The sequence below is a fragment of the Neophocaena asiaeorientalis genome, unplaced genomic scaffold (assembly GCF_003031525.2).
Source record: "Neophocaena asiaeorientalis asiaeorientalis breed wild unplaced genomic scaffold, Neophocaena_asiaeorientalis_V1.1 scaffold85, whole genome shotgun sequence".
Taxonomy (NCBI): Eukaryota; Metazoa; Chordata; class Mammalia; order Artiodactyla; family Phocoenidae; genus Neophocaena; species Neophocaena asiaeorientalis.
Window position 1 is genome coordinate 3,186,252 of NW_020174301.1, and position 26,464 is coordinate 3,212,715.

The window sequence follows — 26,464 nt, forward strand, 5'->3', positions numbered from 1 at the left end:
CATTGCGGTGGCATCTCTTGTTGCGGAGTACAGGCTCTGGGTGCGTGGGCTCAGTAGCTGTGGCATGTGGGCTCTAGGGCACAGGGTCAGTAGTTGTGGCACATGGGCTTAGCTGCTACGTGGCATGTGGGATTTTCCCGGATCAGGGCTCGAACCCGTGGGCCCTACATTGGCAGGCAGATTCTTAACCACTGCATCACCAGGGAAGTCCCAAAAGAACTTTATTTCTGATGTCTTGACTTAATGTGACATCTGATGGAAATCTCCTGATGCTCCAGATTAAGTCAGATCTCTTGTTATATAGCCTCATGGATTACCTTGTACTTTTATAACCCTTATCTTGATAGTAATTTACAGTTTTGAATGCTTATTTAATTGATGCCTATGCTTCTCTAAACTAACTTTCATGAGGGTTGAACCATGCCTATAGCTCTTACTGCAGCTCCAGGATCTAAATCAGGGCCTGATCCTGTAGTTCTGCTGACATTTCTGGACAAATCCCTAGCTACTCTCTCTTTCTCAAATACCCTGTTCTCAAGCTGCCCACCAGAATCTTCAGTGTGCTTTCTTGCCTCTGTACCTTCTTTTTTTAATTTTAGTTGAAGTATAGTTGATTTATAATACTGTGTTCGTTTCAGGTGTACAGCATAGTGGGTTTTTTTTTGTTTGTTTGTTTGTTTGTTTTGCGGTACGTGGGCCTCTCACTGTCGTGGCCTCTCCCGTTGCGGAGCACAGGCTCCAGACGCACAGGCTCAGTGGCCATGGCTTACGGGCCCAGCCGCTCCACGGCATGTGGGATCCTCCCGGACTGGGGCACGAACCTGTGTCCCCTGCATCGGCAGGCGGACTCTCAACCACTGCGCCACCAGGGAAGCCCCGCACAGTGTGTTTGTTTTTTGGGTTTTTTTGCACATGATGTTCCATTATAGGTTATTATAAGACACTGTATAACTCCCTGTGCTATACAGTAAATCCTTGTTGCTACCTCTGTGCCTTTGTTCAGGCTATTCCTTCACTTTGAATTATCCTCCTTTCCCTCTGCTCTACGAAACCACATCATTTTGGTAAATGCTTACTTATCTTCAAAGTCTCAATTGAAATATTATTTCTTCTCTGTAGCCTTTCTACTTGATACAGAATTGTTCATTCATCTCCCAAAACAATTATTACAGCATGTACATCACAGTATTATATTTGCATGTTTTTCCCTTCTCACCCTACCCCAGCTCCAAAAAGTCTCATTTATGGGGTGCTCATGGGCAGTAATTTTGTCTTACCTCACTTTGCATCTACAGTAGTTGCCGAGTGACTGGAATATAGTATGCATTTGATAGATGTTTAAACCTCACATGATTTTTTAAAAACGATATAACTATAATATTATCTCTTTTGTGTGTGTGTGTGTGTGTGTGTGTGTGTGTGTGTGTGTGTGTGCACGCACGTGCGTGTATGCCTAGGGAGGTGGGGGGAGATTGCCAAAAACATAACTGTGACAATCTCTGGATTTCTCTGATATGAAGACACCACAATTTTGAGATTTACAAAATTGATTGACTGAGTACTAAAAGGGTCATCGCTGTGACCTCAATAGTCAGTGTTTATGTTCTTTTCAGTTCAATCCATAAGGGTTTGGAAAGGGTGGCGAAAGACTCAGTCTTAACCTAAACTTGGTCTTGTGTCTTAGGGAGGAGCACGGAGAGGTCCTTGCCAGGACAATGACCTAATACGTTACTACTTCTCAGATGCCAAGACGATGTATGAAGTTTTCCAAAGAGGAGTTGCTGTGTCTGGTAAGCCTGGATGTCTCACCTTGCCTGTAAGACCAAGGTGGGGTCCTGTTCCATACCTCTCCTTCCCAGTCTCGCTTCTAAAACTCTAGCTATTTAAATGCGGTGGTCCAAGAAGAATCACAAATACAGCATGGAGGGGACGTGAGCACAGAATCAGGATGGGTGCTGTAAACTGTGTAGTAGGACAGACTTGGGTTTGAAACCCAGTTCTCCTATTTTCAGCTGTGCGACTTTACATAAACCACTTTGCCTCTCTGAACCTATTTCTCACTTAACACAAGGAGAACTTCCTGGCCAAATTGTTGTTAAAGAGTTAACAGTTGGAAGGTATTTTGATTGATTCACTAGTAAATTATATTTGTTTAGGAACATGCTTTTCATAAATGCAATTCCCTGCATTATAGAATCTGAGCCAGAATTAGTATTCAGACCTCCTGACTTCTTACCTCGCCCTTGCCCCCAGTGCCATACTGCTGGCCCGTGCTGCTGCCCATAGTATCACAGAAGGTAATTATCTTTTGGACTTTCTTAGAAACATCACCACATGAACTTTGGTAGGGTCATTTGGAAAATATCAAGGCTCAGTCATTCTATCTCTTATCATTGAACATGTTGCTAGGTACACTGGTTTCCTTTCAAAATCAACTGACTTATAACTCTCGCTATAACTTTTATCTTTTGGGTGATATTCAGTGCAAGCGGAGGTTTACCTCTGTGACTTCTTCTCATCCCTTCCCTTCTGCCTTTTAATTATGACTATGACAATATTTAATAGTCGAGCGCTAACCAGCCTATCGTTTGCACGGATATATCATCTACTTTATCTTCCCTACATCACAGGGATTAGTTGCTATCATCCCATTTTTATTTATTTTTATTTTTTAAATATTTATTTGTTTGTTTGTTTGTTTTGGCTGCGTCTCATCTTAGTTGCGACATCGTTGTTTGTTTGTTTGTTTTTGGTTTCTTTTGGCTGCGTTGGGTCTTTGCTGCTGCGCGCGGGCTTTCTCTAGTTGCGGCGAGTGGGGGCTACTCTTTGTTGTGGTGCACGGGCTTCTCATTATAGTGGCTTCTCTTGTTGCGGAGCACAGGCTGTAGGAGCCTGTGCTGTAGGCGTGCAGGCTTCAGTAGTTGTGGCACATGGGCTCAGTAGTTGTGGCGCACGGACTAAGTAGTTGTGGCGCACGGGCGTAGTTGCTCCGTGGCATGTGGGATCCTCCTGGACCAGGGCTCGAACCCGTGTCCCCTGCATTGGCAGGCGGATTCTTAACCACTGCGCCACCAGGGAAGCCCCCTCACCCCCATTTTTTAAAGCAAGGAAACAGAGACTCTGAGATTCAGGAACATTTCAAAGGAGACAGAGCTAGAAAATGTTGACACTGATACTGAAATTTAAATCTGTCTATCTGGCTAGATTATTCTATTTTATGTCAGCTCTTAAGTGTTTTATAAAAGTTGTTGCACCTCCAGACAATGAAAGGTTTTTGTAAAGAAAACTTATATCTGAAGTCTCTAAAGGGGACTGTACTTACTATTTCTGGCTCCAAATTAGTATTGATTTAGACTTCCAGGCAAATAACAAACACAAACAAATGCAACCATTAGTTTTATTTATTTGGCAACTTAAGATAGTATATAGCTAATACAATAGACTTTCCTTTGGGATTTTCCATTTTTCGAAGTTTTCTTCACTGAGCATGTGTTGTTATTGTAACCAGAAACAAGTCATTGAGCGTGTAATATGTGGCACATAACACTGCTTCATTTAGAAATTTTATTTCAATACTCAATTTAAACTAAACAGATAAAGTTAAAATGGCTTCTCATGTAAGTAGCTTGAAAAATCCATGCTGGCTATTTCCATAGAAAAATGACATGTCTGTTTACAACTGGGATTGAATACGTCAGCCCTAACCTCTATCTTTAACCCCTACCCAGTAGATGATCCATGTTGAGAATCACCTGCAGATAATGTTTAAAATATAGATCCTCTGGCTCCACCTTGTTGTTTTTTTAAATTTAATTTTATTTATTTATTTTTGGCTGTGTTGGGTCTTCGTTGCTGAGCGTGGGCTTTCTCTAGTTGGGGCGAGCAGGGGCTACTCTTCATTGCAGTACACAGGCTTCTCATTACGGTGGCTTCTCTTGTTGTGGAGCATGGGCTCTAGGCATGCGGGCTTCAGTAGTTGTGGCACGCAGGCTCATTAGTTGTGGCTCATGGGCTTAGTTGCTCCGCGGCATGTGAGATCTTCCTGGACCAGGGATCGGACCCGTGTCCCCTGCATTGGCAGGCGGATTCACAACCACTGTGCCACCAGAGAAGCCCTCCACTGTGTTTTACTGAATTAGAATTCCAGATAGTTTGACCTAAGAATATGAGTTTTTAACAAAGCTTTCCAGGGATTCTGCATGCCGGAGTTTCAACTCTACCCAGCTTTGGGACCCAGTTTTGCTGAGAAGTTGTTAATGATTCTTTTTAGATGGCCACGTCTTAGAACAGAAGATCTAAGTTGCTTAAATTAATCAAAGGCTAGGCTGTTGCCTGGTCAGGACTCTGGCTAATCAGACTGAAGCTGATTAGGGCACAGAGTTGAATGAAACCCCAGTTGGTTCCCCTTTGGGCCAGTTATTTGACTTGTTCCTTGGTCATGGGCCTCTGCTAGTATTTTCATCAACAGGGAAGTGATAAGGAGATGCAGTATAGTTTTTCCCACCTTCATCAGCTCTGCCACTTACTGAGTGAGCTTGAAGCTGTCTAGCCCTTCATGATTCTTGGTACCATGGGGATAACAGTAGTTATTGGGAAGACCCAATGAGTTAAAATGCCTAGCACAGAGTAGGCTAGGTACCATAAATGGTACTTATCACTGGTGATTAATGTCAGCACAGACAATCCCGTTGGTAGAGCACCAGTGGCACACACTCTAGGCTGCAGCACTGGCTGTGAACTCTAAAGCAGGACTTGCCTGTGGCTTCAGAGAAAGTCTCAGTCTGAGACTTGACTTCTTGAGCGTTCATGCAGCTGTTTCAGCAGAAAGAAAAAGAACTAATGTTTCCTGTGGACAGTCTCCACATTCATTTTTTTTTAAATATCTCTTTAATCAGAGTGGCTATCTCTTTCCTGCTTTCTCTCCTTTTTCCTCTGTCACTTAGTCTGGAAGTTCACTTATTTACCTCTGAATTCCTAGTGACCTTCTCTTTGAATGCTTCCTTTGGGCTAGACCTGAATTCCTCTTAGCAATTTGGCTAAATCCTCTATGTAAAATTTCCTTCTCTTCTGCTTTTCTATCTATAACTCAGTCTCGGGCTTCCCTGGTGGTGCAGTGGTTGAGAGTCCGCCTGCCGATGCAGGGGACGCGGGTTCGTGCCCCGGTCCGGGAAGATCCCACATGCCATGGAGTGGCTGGGCCCGTGAGCCATGGTCGCTGAGCCTGCGCGTCCGGAGCCTGTGCTCCGCAACAGGAGAGGCCACAGCAGTGAGAGATCCGCGTACCGCAAAAAAAAAATAATAATAATAATAAAAACCTCAGTCTCATTCTGGCTTAGATGTGGGATCTTCTCGGCCAGTTAGAATTGTCCCTTAGCCTGACACATACCATACCTGCACGGCTTCTGTGGCTGCAATTACTATTTACTCTAGTAAGTGGATGTTCCCAGACTTATCGTAATTTTAAATAAGGCTGAGTAGTTTCAATGTTCAGAGTGTAATTCTTCTATTGTCAAATGTAAGACAATAAATATAAGTTGTAAAAATATTGATGGCCAATGTGTGTGTACATGTGTGCTCCTGTATGTACTCGTATGTGTGTGTGTTCTTGCAGTTCTTTATGAGTCTCAGTATCTCAGAAGACACGCTCATACAAACGGGCAAAGTACGTTACCAGATAAAACTTAACAAATGAGGGAAAAGGCCCCACTTTAATAGCTGTTAAAGAAACCTAGACTAAAGTAATAACTTTCTAAATTTTTTAAAATTTTATTCATTTATTTATTTATGTTTGGCTGCTTCGGCTCTTAGTTGTGGCCCACGGGCTCTTTTCGTTGTGGCGCGTGGGCGTCTCTCTAGTTGTGCGGGTTTTCTCTTCTCTAGTTGTGGTGCACGGGCTCCAGGGCACGTGGGCTCTCTAGTTGTGGCACGTGGGCTTAGTTGCCCCACGGCATGTGGGATCTTAGTTCTCTGACCAGGGATCGAACCCACGTCCCCTGCATTGCAGGACAGATTCTTTACCACTGCACCTCCAGGGAAGTCCCTAAAGCAATAACTTTTAAAACCTATTTAACCAGAAGACATATTAAAAAGAGACTATTTAGTGTCTATGACTTGATATATTGCTGGTTGGAGAAAAGCAGATTGTCACAGCTGCTTCACCAAGCAATGTGGTGCCAAGTACTAAAAACCTGAGCCGTGTGACCAGCCATCCCCACTCCCAGCCGCTGCCACCCCTCCCAGCACAGTTATTTCATTTTAAATACTCTATTCTAAGAAAATTTTCTAACCTTGAAATGATCAGTTGGAAAATATGCATCATACCATTACCATTACCAAGACTGAGGTGTCAATCTTGGAAACAATCTCAATGTCCATAATGAGATAAATTCAGCTATACAGTAGAACCCTTCATAGCTTCGCCATAATAAGGCCATTGAAATCTCTACAGAGGAGAAATAATAACAGGGGAATATTTATATCAAATGGGGGAAGGAAGCAGGATACCAAAATATACACGTGGAATGAATATAACCCTGTAGAACTATCAAAGGAGGTATGAAAGAAAACATCAGCCTTAACAATGGTGTTTATGTGACGAGATTATTGATGCCTTGTATTTTGATTTTTTCTAAATTTTTATGAACACATATTTCTTTCATTGTAGGGAAGCTCAATCCAAGATTATCCGATATGGTCTATTAGTGTTTACTTGTGGGCTTTTGTTTGTTCACCTCATGTGGGCTAGTCCATACTCATGGCTTTCCCCAAATGCCTGTTACCATGGAGGTCACACATTCCAACATGGAACCACCCTTGTTTTATAGCATTTCCCAAGTGTTTCGAATGTAGTTTGCAAGGCTCCCTCTGCCTTTGAGAACTGAGTACTTACTGCGTTTGAATTTCCTTGGCACATAAGAGAAGCTTGCATCTTTACTGGATTTATCCTTTGTGTCTTGTCTCTTCCTAACCTCCTTTAACCTTCTCTGGTCCAAAGAATTTGCAACTGGAGCTGATTTTCATTTAATGTTATGTTTTTAGACAATGGGCCTTGCTTGGGATATAGAAAACCAAACCAGCCCTACAGATGGCTGTCCTACAAACAGGTAAGTCAGGCCCATGATTTTGGATAAATTCTTTTGCTTGTGTGGTTATCTTGAGCTAATATGATCTCTTTTGGGTCTTGACTGCTTTTTTCTCTCTCTCTTTACGTCTCTCACTTGTAGGTGTCTGATCGAGCAGAGTACCTGGGCTCCTGTCTCTTGCAGAAAGGATATAAGGCATCACAAGAACACTTTGTTGGCATCTTTGCTCAGAATAGGCCAGAGGTAACCATCCTGAAATTAACTCAAGGAAATGAGTCAGGGCTACATCTAAAGACTTTAAACCCTACCCCAATCCAGCACTCTGACACTTGCTGATGACTTATCAAAGCTGTTTAAAGACCTCAGATTCTTTAAATATTGTTCCACTTAAAAGTTACAGTGCAGGACTTCTTTAATCCTGGTTGAATGTCTAGTGCTATTTGCTAGGTGACTGGACTTCTCTTACACGTCTCCCGTTATGTGTCATTTTAAGTCAGTCTGTTGTATGAAGAAAATAAGGAAGCTATGAAGGACTGGCAAGTAAGAGCTTGAGGATGATGTGGAAAGGGATGAGTTTGTACTAGAATTGGAATTTGCACATTGTACGTGAACTAGCAACCAAGGCATCCATTGCTACTGAGACCAGCTGTAGCCATCTTTCCACAGTGAGCTGAAAACAGATTTTAGACATTAAGATGATTGGAATTAAGCTTATCTTCAAGTTCAAGTTAAGTCATTAGACCCAATATCCTCAGAGAAAGCCTTTGTATGTTTCAGAAGAGTTGGATGACATGTGCTCACCTAAGCCAGTTGCTTAACTAAAAATCCAAGAGGGCCCTGGCTGCACTTTTAGGTGCATCTACATACTTTATGTTCATCACACCCAGCCTCAGTAAGAAGAGATATCCTTGACTCTAGTTCAGGAACTTAACACCAAACCTAGTATCTTAATCTGCTAGGGCTTCCATAATAATATACCACAGACTGGTGACTTAAACAACAGAAATTAATTTTCTCACAGTCTTGGAGCTTGGAAGTTCAAGATCAAGGTGTCAGCAGGTTTGTTTTCTCCTGAGGCCTCTCTTCGTGGCTTGTAGACGGCTGCCTTCTTGCTGTGTCCTCCCATGACCATTTCTCTGCCATCCCCTGTGTTTCTTTCTCTTCTTATAAGGACAACAGTTATATTGGATCAGGGCCCCATCCTTATGACCTCATTTAACCTTAGTTACCTCCTTAAAGGAGCTATCTACAAAAACAATTGCAATGGGGTTAGGGCTTCAACATAAATTTTAGGGGGAACACAATTCAGTTCATAATGCCTACACTGACATTCAAGGTCCACCATTAGCAGATTCCAGCCCACCTTTCCAATTCATTTCCTGTCACTTTTTATGCTTTCTGTTATGTACTTAGTGAAGTCATGCGGTCCTATCTTTGTTCATTCACTTCCTTCTTCCTTGAATACCTTCTCTGCTTCCATCTCCATGACCAAATCCTACCTGTCCTTCAAAGCCCTGCCCAATTTCCATCACTTTTCCCAAAGCAGTCCCAGATAGCCCACCCCACCCCTGAGTGTGACTCTACCTCAAGACTCCCTAATGCTTTCCATAACACTTATGGATAGAACTTACTACACTCTCCCTTTGTTGTCTCTGTACCTATCTTATCTTCTTTATTTAATTATATTTTATAGCATCAGCAGTGGCAGTCCCTAGGGCATCACAAAAAAGGTGATTTTTTTTTTTTTAACACAGAGCCACCAAATAAGCATTTGTTGACAAAATGACTGAATTAGCACATTTCCTTTTCAAAGCGTAAGCTAGTCCTTATTTGAACTTCTCTCCATACAGTGGGTCATCTCTGAGTTTGCTTGTTACACGTACTCCATGGTAGCTGTCCCCCTGTATGACACCTTGGGAGAAGACGCCGTCATATACGTTGTCAACAAGGGTAAAACTTTGCTATTACATTTTTTTTTAACATCTTTATTGGAGTGTAATTGCTTTACAATGGTGTGTTAGTTTCTGCTGTATAACAAAGTGAATCAGCTATATGTATACATATATCCCCATATCTCCTCCCTCTTGTGTCTGCCTCCCACCCTCCCTATCCCACCCCTCTAGGTGGTCACAAAGCACCGAGCTGATCTCCCTGTGCTATGGGGTTGCTTCCCACTGGCTATCTATTTTACGTTTGGTAGTGTATATATGTCCATGCCACTCTCTCACTTTGTCCCAGCTTATCCTTCCCCCTCCCCATGTCCTCAAGTCCATTCTCTACATCTGCGTCTTTATTCCTGTCGCTATTACATTTTAACTTGATTCTTTCTTGATGCTGAGTAATTCCTCATTATCTGTTTTTGTTAGCAGACTTAGAATGCTGTGGCCAGAAAAATGCTCAAGTCTCTCTTGTCCTGTAGTACCTATGATATAATTTAGAGGGAAGTTACAAAAAGCCCATGAGGCAGGTATATAATCAGATAGAAGTTTCAATGAAATGCTTCAAGGTAGCGTAGTATGACAATACAGTTTAGCAATAAGACTATTTTTGCTGGCAACCCTGGATGAAAGGCCACAGTTAGTGAATAACTTTTTAATTGACTGTATCACTGTGAAACTACTAGTTTAATTTCCTATTCTTATAAATCGAAGTCAGTATAGCTCACCGGCATGTACCAATGTCCATGCTGAGTCTGTGGACCAAATTACCACTGTTAGAGAAACAAGTTCAAGTTCAATGGGCAAATAAGACATATACTAGATGTTACTTTCTGTCCCAGAACTAGTAGATTAAGTGAGTAGATCCATTTGAACTATAGACATAATCAGAAGTTTTCTATTTGTGTAAACAAGTATCAAAGCAAATGCTAACATTAAAAATCATAAATGCTTGTCTGCTAGAATCCCACTTGCCTCCTCCTTTACCTTCTAATCCCTCCTCCCCTCTCCCCTAGATAAAACACATTGGCAGGACCACATCTACATGATTCATACACGTTGTCTGTATTCTTAAGCAGAAGGAATTTTGTGGCTCCTCTAGAAACTATAAACTGTTAAGTGCATGCAAGGAAATTAAGTGCTTCTGTTTCAATTAAGCTTATTTATTATCAGTGGAATGTTTCAGATTTTATACATTACAAATCTGATTTACAGACATAATCTCCTTTGGGGACCCAGTAGCTTTGAAATTTTCAAGAATCTCTTCCTCTTTGCAAGACAGTCGGGTACACAGCAAAGCAGGAGGGTAACCCCCGGCCCTATTTCTGCTTTCAGCTGAAATCGCCACAGTGATCTGTGACACGCCCCAAAAGGCATCGGCCCTGATTAAGAATGTGGAAAAAGGCCTCACCCCGGGCCTGAAATTGATCATCCTCATGGATCCCTTTGACAACGACCTGAAGAAGAGAGGGGAGAAATGTGGAGTTGAGATCTTATCACTGCTTGATGCTGAGGTATGGGTCTGAAAGTCAGCTCACAGCTGGAAGGCTGGGCTGATGCTGTGGGCAACTTGCAGGACTTCTACACAAGGGAGTAAGCTGTTGTTCTCCGGGGTGGAAGGAGAAGAGTAAATTACACTCATGCTGTGAAGCGTTGGGAGTCATTTCCCCAAGACAACTCAGCGGGTGAGGAAGGTCTGTGGTCAGTGTGCACAGACTTCCAAGTAGAGGATTTATAAATGCAGAGGCTAGGTGGCAGTTAAAGATACGGTCCTGGAGCCAGGCTTCTTAGGTTCACGTTCCAGCTCCACACCCATTAGTTAGGTGGCCTTGGGCCAGTTGCTCCACATCTTCCTTTCCCCCTCTGTAAAATGAGGATGAAATGGTTCTTACCTCACAGAGGAGTTGTAAAGGGTTATATGAGAGAAAATAAAGTGCTCAGGACAGTAATATAAAGTGTAGTAAGCCTTGAAATGTTAACTGTTCATTTTATTCAAAACGATTTAGCAGTGGTCCTAGAAGACTGAACCATAGGAGTCTGATGGGAAGTTTGGACATTTGGGATCGGCCCTCTTGAGTTGATACTCTAGAGAAAACTTATACTCTACCCCAAGGCTTCCATTGTACCTGAATGTTGCCTCTGGGCCTGATGCAGGTTGGAATTTTGGTTGTATTCCCACAGAGGTGTGCTCAAGCAAAAGGGAAAGGGAGGGCTGTATTTGTCCTAAGTCTTCCCAACTCAACTAATGTCTGTCTTTCTTGGTTTCCTGTTCATGCAGAATTTAGGCAAAGAGAACTTCAAAAAACCCGTGGTAAGTTTGTTTCTGCCCAAATTTGAGTCTTTCCGTATTCAACTTCCAAAGCTCACGGTAGACTAAGCCCTTGTGCTTTCCCCTCCAGCCTCCTGCACCAGAAGATCTGAGCATCATTTGCTTCACCAGTGGGACCACAGGTCAGTGCCCAGGAAGTTGCCCCAGAGGCCCCTGGTCAGCCAAAAACATGGCTTGAGCCACTGACCACTAGTGGGCTGGTAAAAATACCCTACAATAAGCCCTATCCATAGGGGCTTATAATCTAAGATTTCTGAGTACAGATGCCTGCATAGAAAAACCTATGCATAAGCAAATAAATTTCACTGAACACAGTGGGAGGTGTTTGCATGCTATGGAATTCAGGGCTCTTAAAGATGGCATCAGAAAGTCAACTTTATCCCCCAGCCCAGACTCTCTCAAGTTGACATCACTGGAGTGGTTTCACTCAATCAAGACAGCCCGGTGGTAGTTCTACACAGATCACTCTGTGTCCTCTTTCTCCCCTGTATGTAGTTACCTAGCTATTAGAACTCAATAAATTTTAACATGATCCATGATGATCTAGAAGTTATATCCATTCCACTGTGCCCAGTTTATAAAGTGATGGCTAGGTAATGTTGTTAGATCTGAAGTCTTCAACATGAAAACGGCACGGGGAGGGGGGCGGGTTACTTGGGATTTTCTTTTTGACTGTGTTGCTGTCTGTGACTGTGGCTATGCCCTGTGTGGTAGGACAAGGCTAAGGCTGCCGTCAGAAGTAGAATCTGTGGAGGCATCAGTCATTCATAAGCAGAGTCATACACTGTTCATACAAAAAAACACAGTGACAGGAGAAGCTCTCTGCTCCCTGGAACAGAACCAATCGAATGTAGCTTCTCATTTCAATGCCAAAGGCTACCTATTAGCCATTTAACAGATCTTCCCACCTCTTGTTTCCTACAGGTGACCCCAAAGGAGCCATGTTAACCCATGAAAATATCGTTTCAAATGCTGCTGCTTTTCTCAAATGTGTGGAGGTCAGTGGTCACTTGAAAAGGAGGCCCTCGTTAAAATGGGAATCTGTCATAAGATTTTAAAGTCAGAGGAGGCAGAGGGGGAAGAAACAGGTTGAAGGCCGGAGTGTGGACAAATACTGGCGCATCTTTGCCTAGAGCTTTGCTCTTTTAGGGTCACTGCAGATCTCTGCACTCGGTGCAGTTAGGGCGCCCCTTAGAGTTGCACAGTGCACACCTGTACAACTGTGTGCGGCGGTCCTAGAAAGCAGCAGCGTTTAAATCTTCTTTGGAAGAGAAAGTTGGCGTTAATCCACTGTTGTCTTCTTTCCATTTCCTGATCTATAGCATACTTTTGAGCCCAGTTCTGAGGACGTGACCATATCCTACCTCCCCTTGGCTCATATGTTTGAGAGGGTTGTACAGGTAAGGATCCTATATTCCTAGCAGGTATGTGAAAAGAAGGTCCTGACTTGCTAGTCCCACGTTTATTCCAAAGGCAGCTCTGCAACATTTACAGTCTTTGCTCTAATGTGAAGGACATGGGCAGGGAGTTGGCATGGCTGAGTCTTAATCTTGGCATCACCCCTAACCTGCTGCAGAGCCTTCTCTGCTGAGTCTGTGTGTGTCCCACGGAGCAAATGCTTCCTCCTGCCTTCACACAGGGTGCCTGCCAGTCCAGGGAGCTCATAGCCGGGAGCTTACTATCTACCCTCAATTCCGAGCAGGGATACGAGGCATTGTTTTTTCTGTTTTCTTTTATTTGGGTTAGAATTTTTGAAAAGACCTAGGGTTGGAGAAAAGGAGTTCCCCACAGAGGGGTGGAGAAGGAGCCTTTGATCCAGGTAAGGTGTCCAGAGTGTTTAAGGTGGAGCCGTTGAGGACCGTGCAGCAACTGGGGGGAGAGCTGGCCTTCTGTGAGCGGACGCCAAGCTTTTAGGCTACTCTGAGGCTGATTGGAGAACCGAAAGCAAAAACACAGGTGTTATTAGGGGTGGAAAATCCTCTCTCTGATCCCTGCTTAAATACCTCTTCAACCAGCTTATCTGTTGATGCATGAAATGCCAAAATGGAAGATTCAGTTCCTTGGGCTAAAGTGTTGATATCTGATTAATAAAATATCAATTCTAATAAGCATATTTTTTCACATTTTACCATTTCTGAAACTGAGATGGTCTTACAATTGTAGGCGTGTTCTAGTTTGAGTGGCAGTGTTTTTTCTTAGTGCTACATAAGGAATGGTCTCTTACAAAGGATGATGCCTTAGACCCTCACCCAGAGCTGTGGGCAGAGTAGGGCTGGGCCTTCAGTCTCACAATCTGTCTTACCTGTCCCGCCACCTCAGCAGAAGTGAGTTTCCATCTTGCCTAGGGGGTAGGGTCTCAGAGTTCTGGGTACCTGAAACTTCAGGGGTCGGGTGTCCTGTCCAGAGAAAAGTGCCCATGGACCTCCTCAATTCTGTTCCATACAGACCCCACCCAAAGTGGTCCTTTGGCTCTGAGCTCTGCTCTTTGGTTTTGTTTTTAGGCTGTTGTGTACTCTTGTGGAGCCAGAGTTGGATTCTTCCAAGGAGATATTCGGCTGCTGCCTGATGACATGAAGACCCTGAAGCCCACAGTCTTTCCTGCGGTTCCCCGACTCCTTAACAGGGTCTATGATAAGGTGCTAACCTTGCTTCTGTTGGGCTGGCCCTGAGCTGCCGGAGCTGTCTGGGGCTTAGGCCTGACTAAAGCTCTTAGGAACTCTATGTTACTAAGAAACGTGCTCCACTTCTACCCCCAACCCCTACCAGCATCCACTTATAGCCACACGTACAACTGCAGCCATGAAAGACCATAACAGATGAAACTCCCTCTCCTCTGGATGAGATTACTTGGATGTGATCTGGAAAGAGATTAATTCAGAGAGTTGGGGAGCCCCTCAAAATTCAGCTGACTTACTGGTAAATTGTTACTCTGATTTCATAACACTTACTGGTTTAGTGTGCTTCTTGCTGAGGTGCCAGGCCCCACGGTAACTATTTCAGATGCGTTCCACCATTTAATTTCTACAAAAGCCCAGGAAATCATGCCAACACTTACAATCCCTAACTTACAGATGAGGAGACTGAACCTTGGAGGTTAAATAACTTGTCCGGGGTCAGATCTACTAAGGAGTCGGGCCAGAATCCCACTGCCACATAACAGTTTTAGCTGTCATTGATCACTGCTCTGTTTTTCATTAAGCTTGGCAAAATGGTGATTTTTCTAATCCAAGCATTTCTCTTGCCTTCATTAGCTGAGATTCTTTCATAAAGGCATGAAACTTATTTGATTTTTTCCTTTATCAGTCTTCAAAATAATGAACTGGTACCCCAGCGATCTTCAAAAATGGCCAGTGGGATGTTTTCTTTGTAATGTTATGCCACTACATACATACATATGATACTGAATCAAAAGTCCTAACAGTGGTACCCAATCAGCTGTTTAATCAGTACTCCCAGGTAACTTTGGTGTAGATAGATGCTGACTACCTTTTGAGGACATGCTATCTGAGTTGTCAAGGTTGTTTGCTAAGGACAAGGAATTTGGAGGAGCTGGAGCTCTGTGTGTATGTACTAAGTTCATTTCTTTCTTCGTGTGGGCTCATCATTATTCAGCACACCAGTGCATGAATAAGAGCCTCTTCCTTATGAAGCTAGGAGGCACTATCTCTTGCTCACTGATGAATGGCCTTGGTGAGTATCTCCAATAGGTTTCCAACTAAGAGGAGCTGTCACTCTGCAGGTACAAAATGAAGCCAAGACACCCTTTAAGAAGTTCTTGTTGAACCTGGCTGTCGCCTGTAAATTCAGTGAAGTGAAAAAGGGTATCATCAGACGCAACAGTGTCTGGGACAAGCTCGTCTTTGGAAAGATCCAGGTACGTTGGGTAGATTATGGATGGAGCCAGGTAAGTATCTGGGCTGCCCACTGACTCAGCACACTTTGCTTTTCCTTTGATGGTCAAGCATCTCTTTAACTGGAGAGCCTTTTGCACTTTCTGTGTTCACTCACCTTTTGAGATCTCTCTTGGACAACTTTGTCACTAAAGGGATTTGGTCAAAAAGCAGAAAGTGGATTTTTCTTGTTCTAGCACTTTCATTCTCTTAGGTGGTCTGTTGAGGTTGTAGGTAATTTGAAGGGCCCAAGAATACAAATTATCTGAGGAAATCAAAAAAAAAAAAATTGCAGGTCTGATCCCAGCTATGGATGGTGGTGACAGTAATAGCTAACATTTTAAGTTCTTTTCTACAATGCTGGACCCTATTCTAAGTGCTGTGTAAATTAACGAGTTTAATTCTCATGACAACACCGGGTAGGTAGGCTGTTCTACCCATTTTGCAACACAGGAAACTGAAGCAAAGGGAATAGTCTTCAGCAGGTCTTTTGTGTCTATTAAACAGGAAAGCCTGGGCGGGAATGTTCGTTTCATGGTCACCGGAGCTGCCCCCATCTCCTCTCCTGTCTTGACGTTCCTCCGGGCAGCAATGGGATGTCCGGTAAGCCAAGCACCTTTTTTTTGATGATAGCTTATTTCACTTTTGCACAAATAAAGCTATTTAGATAAAAATGAAAACACAGACGAAAAGTACCACAGAGAAAGTCAGCCAGAATCTCAAAATCAAGAGAAAATACCCTTCCAGTCACTTCTTAATGCACCTGTGTACAGAAACCTTTACACAAATGGCATCAGTACTAACAAAATTTTGCCATTTGCAGCAACATGAATGGACTTGGAGGGCATTATGCTAAGTGAAATAAATCAGACAGAGAAACACAAATACTGTGTGATGTCACTTACACGTGGAATCTGAAAAAATACAACAAACTAGTCAATATAACAAAAAAAGAAGCAGACTCACGGACATAGAGAACAAACTAGTGGTTACCAGTGGGGAGAGGGGGAGGGGCAAGATAGGGGTAGGGGAGTAAGAGGTACAAACTATTAGGTATAAGGTAAGCTACAAGGATATATTGTACAACACGGGGAATATATCCAATATTTTATAACTATAAATGGAGTATAACCTTTAAAAAACAGCATCAGTTTTCTAAAATACTTATTAAACAGTGCCCATTAACATTGCTCCTTGTCAAATAAACATCATTTTAATGGTTTTGTAATAGTTTATTGAACGAACCCAAATCAGTAGTCTCCATTGATGGACACTAGAGTTGTTTACCACTTTTTTTTGTTATTATAATCAAGTGATAAGGATACTTGTGTATATTTATGCAGTTATCAATTTAGGATAAATCCTTACGAGTGGGGATTATTGGGTCAAAGTATATGGGTTTTTTACATGTTAATGCAGATTATCACACTTCCCTCCAGGAAGGTCTTGTCTTTTTTATGCATTAATGCAAATAATGCACAAGTCCTGATATCCCCATATTCTTGCTAGTGCTTTTTCAGTCACTTAAATCTTAGCCGACGAGATACATGAAAAATCTCATTGCAACTTTGTTTCTTTTATTAACACTAAACATCTTTTCTACTGCTTACGGGCACTTGTATTTCTTTCATGAATTACTCGATTACTTATTTATAGAAAAATGAGCAAAGGATAATTTGGTTCTCTTTCACCTTGCTTCCTAGGAGTTCTTCGTATGGTCGGTCATAAAATCAATCTTTGTTGTGTTAGAACTATTTTTCCTAGTCTCACCTTTTTGTACTATGTATTGCTATACAAAAGTTTCAAATGTGTATGTAGTCAGTCACCTTTTCTATGTGGCTCTATAATTGTTTAGACAGGCCTCCTAACCCTCAATATTGCATAAATCTGTTTTCGTCCAGATCTTCTGGTAGCCTTACGGTTTTACTTTTTTCCAAGTAAGTCTCTGCTCCACCTGGAATTTAGTAAATGGGCTTGAGTACAGATACACTCTCATATTTGTTTTTCCACAAACGGCTAAGTAGTTCATTCATTCGGCCAACATGCACAACATGAATGAAACAACGGCCTAAAAGAGAAAAACAAATACTGTATGCTAACGCATGTATATGGAATCTAAAAAAAAAAATGGTTCTGATGACACAGACGTAGAGAAAGGACTTGAGGACACGGGGAGGGGGAAGGGTAAGCTGGGATGAAGTGAGAGAGTGGCATGGACATATATACACTACCAAATGTAAAATAGCTAGCTAGTGGGAAGCAGCCGCATAGCACAGGGAGATCAGCTCGGTGCTCTGTGACCACCTAGAGGGGTGAGATAGGGAGGGTGGGAGGGAGGCACAAGAGGGAGGGGATGTGGGGATATATGTATACATATAGCTGATTAACTTTGTTATACAGAGAAACTAACACACCATTGTAAAGCAATTATACTCCAATAAAGATGTTAAAAGAAAAAAGGTTCTGAATTGATGCCAAGGTCAGAGTTCCTCTGGTCTTTCAAACTAGCATCCTCCTGGCCGGTCTTAATACCTTCCTTTCCCTAAAACCAATAGGTCAGAAGGTCCTATTGCCACACCCCTCCCAGAAATGCCTTCCTCGCCTTCTCCACCAGCTCTGCCTATGACAGGCCATAGCCCCACTGCAGCCCATGCACTTACGTCCCCACATCCCCTCTCCAGTCAAGATTATCCTTTATACCAGGAGCGGGCAAACTGCAGCACAGGCCAAATCTGGCCCGTTGCCTGTATTTATAAGTAAAATTTCAGTGGAACACATCCATACCCATTTATTTACATATCGTCTACTGCTGCTTTGCTGCTACACTGGCAGAGATAAGTCGTTGAAATACAGACCAAGTGGCTCACAAAGTCAAAAATATTCACTATCTGGTTCTATATACAAAAAGTTTGCCAACCCCTGTTCCAAACCATAGCTATTTCCCTTAAAAAATGCTACTCACTTTCTTCAGCTCCTTCAGTAGCACTCCATTGCCTTGGTTCAAGTCTGATTGCCATTGGGTTGCCCATCACTCAATGAATAACTTGCTTTTTTCCATCAGCCTGAAATGCCACATTTCCCAAAGTATAGTATGTTTCCATACTTTGGTCTATTTCTGGACCCTTTTGGTTTTTGAGTGAATCCACAGTTGTAAAGATTTAGCAGCTCAGGCATAAATTCAAGGTATTAGGACACTAAGTGTCCTCCAACTCTCAGAGACCTTGCTTTCCTCATGTCTTGCCATAGGGCACGGCCGGCTCCTGCTTTATCTCGAGTAAGTCTCAAAGCCCTTCTTTGGTTTGCGCAGGTATATGAAGCTTACGGTCAAACAGAATGCACTGCTGGCTGTACAATTACATCACCTGGGGATTGGAAATCAGGTAGGTTCTTTGTCAACTGGGCAGGAGGTTCAGTGGTTGGGAGGAGTTCTAGATGAACTAGGACGCAGGCGTTTAGATAACCTCAGTGCTGTGGATGAATGTGGCAGATGCCAAACCTAAGCTTTGGTCCGGGGCTTCCTATCTTGGCTCTCCAGCACTGGTGCCAGATGACTTTTCAGTTTTATTCCTTTAGAGTCAATCCATAAATCTCTCTGAAACATGGCTGGGATTATCACCGTTTCGCGGTACCCTGGCTGATTCAGTACGGTGTGTTTTAGGCCACGTTGGAGTCCCCATCGCTTGCAATCATGTGAAGCTGGAAGATGTGGCTGATATGAACTACTTTGCAGTGAACAACGAAGGACAGGTGGGTAGGCTGTGCCGGGCAGTCATTTTCAGACAATCATAGTGGGGACATTTGCATCAGAAAAAGCACACAATTGTGAACAGGTTTGTATTTGATTCTATTCAGAATTTTAGCAAGGAATTCAGTGTCTCTGAGCCTAACTTTCCAGTCCCCACAATGGGGATTAAAATCTGGTGCTCTTCATACATTAGTGGAAAGCATCAAATGATTCAAGGTGGTAGGAAAGTAGGTGTTTTGCAGCAGACTTTGCTATTGTCACCACCTTGTACCATCTTATGTGCAGATCTGCATCAAGGGCACCAATGTGTTCAAGGGATACCTGAAGGACCCTGAGAAGACAGAGGAAGCCTTGGACAAGGATGGTTGGCTTCACACAGGAGACATTGGCCGCTGGCTCCCGGTGGGTGTTGCTTCAAAACTTCTGGGAGTCCCTACAGAGGAAAATTAGGTGACTTTTCCAAAGAAGAAGTGTAGTCGTCTATTTTGTTGTTGTTGTGATTTTTACTTTTATTGAGGAAGAAACTGTGGTAACTCCATGGGCCTATATAGTGTTTGCCTTTTATGAGTTTCAAAGGGATAAGCTTCTTTCCACTTATATATGGAGACATATCAAAACAAGGACGCAGGATTTCTAAACAAGGTGTATGCAGAGGCTAGTTTGTGCCCCTCGGTGACCTTCACAGCCTCTGTTGGTGGAAGACACTGAGACTTTTTAAAAGCATAGCTTGCTAACAATTGGCAGTAAGTAGTCTCTGTCAACCCCCTCTGTTTTCCTAAGAGAGGAAATGAAGGCACGGTGATCATGGAGCCTTAAACCCCTGTGGAGGATATTCCAAGAGCTTTTCTCTCTGGAAGGTTTTTGTCTACGATGCGCTGGGCGAGCAGGAATGTAACTAGATTTAAAACTCCCTTCTTGCTCAATATTCTCAAGATTTAAGTGATATTCGAGGAATATCCGACAACAGATCTCTAAGAACCCTGGTTCTAATGATGTCTTTCACAGATTTGGGTCTAGTGGTATTTTGCTAACAGATCTGTTTCTGCATAACGAAGAGTTCTCAGTTCTAATAAGCCTACAATGTAGGCAACAGATGTGTCCTCCCACTGGAATTGTAAAGGGCTGAGCCTTATTAATCACTTTCAGATAATGTCTGTTAGGCTGAATTGATGGCTAATTTCTTGAGTCGGCCTTGTTAATAGTTCCACGGTTGGTTCAGTCTGCTGCGCTATTCAGGGTGTGATCACGTGGACTGTATTTGCCACTTGTCCCAATTCTTTAATTCAAATCCCTAAACACCTAAGCACCTCAGACCAATTAGCCCAGAGAAATGAAGCTGCAAATGACCTCTGGCGGCTGGTCAGAGAGCCCTCCCCAGCCCTGCTTCTGTCCTAACAGGCGCAATTACTGACTTGCTTGATTAGCAGTGGCACAGTAGAGCTGTATAGCCTGCTCCCGGACCTAACAGGAGGGATACAGAAAAGGGAGTCAAGGAGGCGGAGAGCTAATTCAAAAGTCTTAATAAAAGATAACACCTTCCCTATTCCTGAGAGTTCTGGAAAAGGAGTAATTGGAAATTAAGTTGTTGGAAATTCAGAGCTGCAAAATTTCTTTGTTGGATGAGGCAACCATTTACACAATGCCAGTGGGTCCAAGGGACTTTTTCCAAGACTGCCCACTGACTCTTCAAAGACACACGCAGTATAGACAGGTTTTGAAGAAAGCTGCCTTCCTCCCCTTTCCCCAAAGCCAAGAAAGAGACAGGAAAGATTGCCCGAAGGTCAATGGAGAGGTCAAGTTTAAAGAAGGAAGATTACCTCTGACTTCACCTCTCTCTTCACTGACATCACTCAGTAGGGCTCAGAAACACTGATGGTGTTATCTCTGTCTCCTGTAGAATGGAACTCTGAAGGTCATCGACCGAAAAAAGAACATTTTCAAGCTGGCCCAAGGAGAATACATTGCTCCAGAGAAGATAGAAGATATCTACATCAGGAGTAGCCTGGTGTTGCAAATTTTTGTACATGGGGAAAGCTTATGGGTAATGTATATTGTCTTAACAACAGCCAGTTTCAGGCACAGACCATGCCAACTTCCATAGCTAAAGGAAATCTGTATAGGTAGATTTAGGATGAGAAGATCTCAGCTTATAAAACTAAAGAAATGAAGCCACACTCCAAACCTCAAATAAGGCACTATAAATGAAAAAAAAAATTCTTTGAAACTATGATAGACTCTGTAAACAAGTCAGTAGAACTGTTAAAACAGTTATACTAAAGGGTAGCCATTCATTAGAAGAGCCCCATGGTGCACTTCGTTTCCACTACAATAGGAGTTCTTCTGGCACAAACTGTCTTATATATACTGCACTTAAACTTAGCTTCTTGGGAGTGGGGGAGGATTGACATGGACAGGCCAGAGATGCTTTAAGCTTAATGTTGAGCTCCACTTCTATTCATGTTTGAATAGAACATTTTTGTAGAAATGTTGAGTGGGAAAATGGGATCAGAGTTCCATGAGGGTTTGAAATATATGGTGAGAAAACTGTAGGACGCCAGCACTGAATTTCAGGGCTTGGGTACAATCATGCATTCTGAGGTAACGCTTTCTTTCCCCACTGGGGGGCAGTGCTGCGCTAGTTCACATGCCTGTTTCCTTTCCAGTCATTCCTGGTGGGAGTGGTGGTTCCTGACCCAGATGTGCTTCCCTCATTTGCAGCCAAACTTGGGGTGACGGGCTCGTTTGAAGAACTGTGCCAAAACCAAGTAAGTCTCACTCAGAAAAGCCTATGCCCACCCATCGGCCCGTCGTGGGAAGGGGAGGCCTCCCCAGCTTGGGCACCCACAGCTGCCTAGAGCCTCCTCTCTGGAAGAACAGACCCTTGCTGGGCGTGGACTGACTGCTTTTATTAGACTGGAAGAGAGGATGGGGAGTTTAAAAACAACAACCAAAATCCCTATTCTTTTTATAGTAGCATGTGCATTGTGGAAAAAATAACTTGAAAATGAGGAATTAAATAATGCCATCCAGAGAAAACCCCTGCTACCAGTTAGATTTGTTTTTTCTTCCCATGACTTCTTTTCTTTGAGCATCATTTAGGTATCACATGTGCTGGCACATACCCCCATATCCTGCTTTTATCCTGATGAGCTTAGCAGGCATTTTGAATTGGTTCGTGCTCAGCCTTTCCTTTAGGCTCTTTTTCAACAGCCATGCTCTGAGCTGTTTTATATTCCTAGGTTATAAGGGAAAGCATTTTACAAGACTTGCAGAAAACTGGGACAGAAGGTGGCCTTAAATCCTTCGAACAGGTACGTACTACTCATGTTATACCTGGTCTCTCATGTCATAAAGTTTTAAAGTTCGCATTTATAATGGGGTTTAAAATTTTAAAGTAGTTTCCAAGGAACTGATTTTAGAGGTACTATTAGTCCATTAATGACAGTAACCTTTGCATTTACCTGTCTAGCCCCTTCATGCTGTTCATTATTCCTCCTCCTTCTCCACTCATGTCTTTCCCAAATTATTAGTGTGAGAGAATGGGCACGTGTTGCCTTTCTCTTTACCCTCCCACTTCATCAACGCCACTTTTATAAGGGGAAATAGTCTTTAAGGTTCTTCACATAGCATTTAGAGGGCTCTGCGGAACCATCCACATCACTATTAAACACGTATGCATGCATCTTCCCTCCCAGGTCAAACGCATCTATCTTCATCCAGAGCCATTTTCCATTGAAAACGGGCTCTTGACACCAACCTTGAAATCAAAGAGGGGAGAGCTTGCCAAATACTTTCGGACTCAAATCAACAGTCTGTACGAGAAAATCCAGGAGTAGGTTAAGGTACTTATGGCTGCGAGGGGCTCAGAGGTAGCCTGCCTTGTGGGACTATGGATTAAAAACTAATCTTATGTTCATTTTTTTTTCTTTCCTCCTGTCTGTTGTTGTAGCTACTTACTAAATTATAAAACCATAGTTTCAGGGCTTTTTAAAAATATTAAGTGAGAGAACTTACCATGTGGAAGCTTAGCCTTGAACTAAATAACTCTTGTCCTTCCCATCTTAAATGTTGCTGACATTTAGGGCTACTTCTATCAAGATACCTTTCTTCAAGGTCCATTTGTATCTTTGTTCCTTCCTTGTGATCTCCAACCTTTATAAGTGTAACTAGTTCAAGGGCCAAAGTGACCCTTTGGGAATTCTTTCATGTTTTCTAGTAAACCTAAATTGTTGGCAGTCTCAACATTTAGGTCTTCCAGTGTTCAAATTAAGAGGACTTTAAGTTCTGAAAAGCTGTTTATAATTCATGTTTTCTAACCATTCCACAAAACCACTAAAATTGAGTTTTAAGCTATCACCATATTAATTAATCATATCTGTGAGACAAATTTCTTCTTTGTACTTCTGTGTCCACTGAAGTTTGTGTCCAGAAGGGAAAAGTTTGATCACTCAGGATTTCCTAAACCCTGTAGTTTCTCTGACTTGGGAGAATTTAAAACTGGGCCTATGACATTTTGTCCAAAAAGTATGTCCTGAAAGTGTTTTCTGCAGTATACCTGGTAACTGAACCTCTTCCCGACAGTTTGCTGCTGAGCTGGAAGCTGTGGGGGAAGGAGCTGAAACTCACGTCAAGTGCATTTTTCCAGTAAATGAAGCAAGCACTGAGTAACAACCTCCTGAACTGGGAATGAAGACCTATGGGCAAGCATGAAGCCTGCACAGCAGGCTTACCTTCTGGGAAGGAAATGACTGATCTTTCCTCTCCTGACTCAGTTCCTGCTGTACCTTACACCCCTTCAACACGTGCTGCTTCCACTTGGAAATGTTCAGCATTCAGAATAAACCACTGCAGATAGCTTAAGCTGTGGTGTGTGTTTCCCCACAGACTGTGACGAGAACCAGCCTCAGACAGGACCCCTTAACAATCATGTAAGCTAGTGGCTCTCACGCTTGGCTACACACTAGAATTACCTGGGAGTTTAAAAAGATATTGAGGCCTGTGGACACTTAAGGGATTCTGATTAACATGGTCAGGGGTACAGCCTGGGCATCAGGATTTTTAAAAGGTCCCCAGGTGATTCTAGAATGCCACCAGGTTTGATAGCTACGTTGAAGACCAGGCCTTCTTATCCCACAGCTGTGAATAATAAAATAAATACCAGTCGAACCCTAACGCCAACTGAGCACAATTCATGTTCTTTCTCCTTTATCATCCAAGTAGTCTCGAACAGTGTTCCTTTCTGGTCTCTCACCGGAATTAAGGAGAATGTTCCTGGATGGTCTTTCCCTGAGCCCAGAAGAGCTGAGGAAACATCTATTCTTGGATATTTGAAACAGAAGGGCAGGCAGGAATTAACTTGCCTCCATGTCTATCTAACTCCCACTGTCTCCCTGACCTCCTCTCACACGCCCCCTTCACTCATTCCAACTGCACCACAATGGCTGCCTTCCTGTCCTCAAACACGCCAGCCACATTCCAGCCTGTTGTTCTGCCTAAAATGCAGATATTCCCAGAGACATGTGATCTGTCCCCTCATCCACTTTAAATGTCACCTCCATCAGACTGTCCCACCTGCTTTCTTCATAATATATGACTCCATCTGACATATATTTTACTGTCTGTCCACCTCCCTACCCCCTCACTGGAATGAGGCAGAGTTGTGCTTCATTCATTGATGAATCCCCAAGTGCCCTTCCCTTATTGTTAACTGTTATAAGCCAGACCCCCAAAGCTCAAGTTCCCTGCCTTGGAAAGAATTACTACTGGAATAGGTGACTACTATAATTCTACCCATGTGTTTAGAAGAGCCCAAAAAATAGCTTTGTATACTACAAAGCTACAGTAATCAAAACAGCATGGTACTGCCACAAAAACAGACACATAGATCAATGGAACAGGATAGAAAGCCCGGAAATAAACTCATGTGCTTATGGTCAATTAATCTATGACAAAGGAGGAAAGAATATACAATGGAGAAAAGACAGTCTCTTCAATAACTGGAGCTGGGAAAACTGAACAGCTACATGTAAAAGAATGAAATTAGAACATTCTCAAACACCATATACAAAATTAAACTCAAAATGTTTAAAGACCTAAATGTGGGACTGGATACTATAAAACTCCTGGAGGAAAACATAGGCAGAACACTCTGACATAAATCACAGCAATATCTTTTTGGATCCATCTCCTAGAGTAATGGAAAGAAAAGCAAAAATAAACAAGTGGGACCTAATTACACTTAGAAGCTTTTGCATAGCAAAGGAAACCATAAACAAAAAGGCAACCTACAAAATAGGAGAAAATATTTGCAAAGGATACAACCTACAAGGGATTCATTTCCAAAATACAGAAACAGCTTATACAGCTCAATATCAAAAAAATAAACAACCCAATCAAAAAAGGGGCAGAAGACGTAAACAGACATTTCTCCATACAGATGGCCAATAGGCACATGAACAGATGCTCAACATTGCTAACTTTCGAGAAATGAAAATCAAAACTACAATGAGATTTCCTCACACAGGTCAGAATGGCCATCATCAAAAAGTCTACAAATAAATGCAGGAGAGGGTGTGAAGAAAAGGGAACCCTCCTGCACTGTTGGTGGGAATTGGTGCAGCCACTATGGAGAACAGTATGGAAGTTCCTTCAAAAACTAAAACTAAGTTACCATATGATCCAGCAATCCCACTCCTGGGCATATATCCAGAAAAGCTGAAAAAACTAATTCAGAAAGATACATGCACCCCAATGTTCATGGAACCACTATTTACAATAGCCAAGACATGGAAGCAACCTAAATGTCCATGGACAGATGAATGGATAAAGATGTGGTATATAAATGCAGTGGAATACTACCCAGCCATAAAATAGAATGAAATAATGCCATTTGCAGCAACATGGATGGACCTAGAGATTATCATACTAAGTGAAGTCAGACAGAGAAAGATAAGTATCATATGATATCACTAATATGTGGAATCTAAAAAAATGATACAAATGAACTTATTTAAAAAACAGAAATAGACTCACAGACATAGAAAACAAATTTATGGTTACCAAAGGGGAAAGAAGCAAGGAAGGATAAATTAGGAATCTGGGATTAATAGATACACACTACTATATATAAAATAGATAGGGCTTCCCTGGTGGCGCAGTGGTTGAGAGTCTGCCTGCCAAAGATAAACAAGAACCTACTGTATACCACAGGGAACTCTATTCAATATGTTGTAATAACCTATAATGGAAAAGAATCTGAAAAAGAATATATGTGTATATATATACACACATATATAACTGAATATCTATACACACACACATATATAGATATATAGATATAACTGAATCACTGCTGTACACCTGTCCAACACTGTCAACCAATTATACTTCAATTAAAAAAACGTCTCCTAGGGCTTCCCTGGTGGCGCAGCGGTTAAGAGTCCGCCTGCCGATGCAGGGGACACGGGTTCGTGCCCCGGTCC

General features: G+C 42.5%; 1 protein-coding gene across 2 annotated transcripts in view; it reads left to right on the forward strand.

Annotated features, from left to right (window-relative positions):
• ACSL5 (acyl-CoA synthetase long chain family member 5) overlaps positions 1-23,843 on the forward strand; it is a 48,537-nt gene extending 24,694 nt beyond the window's left edge. For both annotated transcript variants that reach the window (XM_024756050.1, XM_024756051.1), the window contains 20 exons: positions 1,685-1,790; positions 7,039-7,103; positions 7,224-7,325; positions 8,933-9,032; positions 10,355-10,533; positions 11,298-11,330; positions 11,419-11,470; positions 12,273-12,346; positions 12,671-12,748; positions 13,850-13,984; positions 15,088-15,222; positions 15,746-15,841; positions 18,546-18,618; positions 18,897-18,985; positions 19,269-19,385; positions 20,881-21,024; positions 21,647-21,748; positions 22,223-22,294; positions 22,679-22,825; positions 23,565-23,843. In XM_024756050.1, coding sequence (XP_024611818.1) covers positions 1,685-1,790; positions 7,039-7,103; positions 7,224-7,325; positions 8,933-9,032; positions 10,355-10,533; positions 11,298-11,330; positions 11,419-11,470; positions 12,273-12,346; positions 12,671-12,748; positions 13,850-13,984; positions 15,088-15,222; positions 15,746-15,841; positions 18,546-18,618; positions 18,897-18,985; positions 19,269-19,385; positions 20,881-21,024; positions 21,647-21,748; positions 22,223-22,294; positions 22,679-22,819 — 1,893 coding nt within the window. In that variant the 3' untranslated portion in view covers positions 22,820-22,825; positions 23,565-23,843. The remainder of the gene's footprint in view (positions 1-1,684; positions 1,791-7,038; positions 7,104-7,223; positions 7,326-8,932; positions 9,033-10,354; positions 10,534-11,297; positions 11,331-11,418; positions 11,471-12,272; positions 12,347-12,670; positions 12,749-13,849; positions 13,985-15,087; positions 15,223-15,745; positions 15,842-18,545; positions 18,619-18,896; positions 18,986-19,268; positions 19,386-20,880; positions 21,025-21,646; positions 21,749-22,222; positions 22,295-22,678; positions 22,826-23,564) is intronic.
• Positions 23,844-26,464: the final 2,621 nt, after the last annotated feature.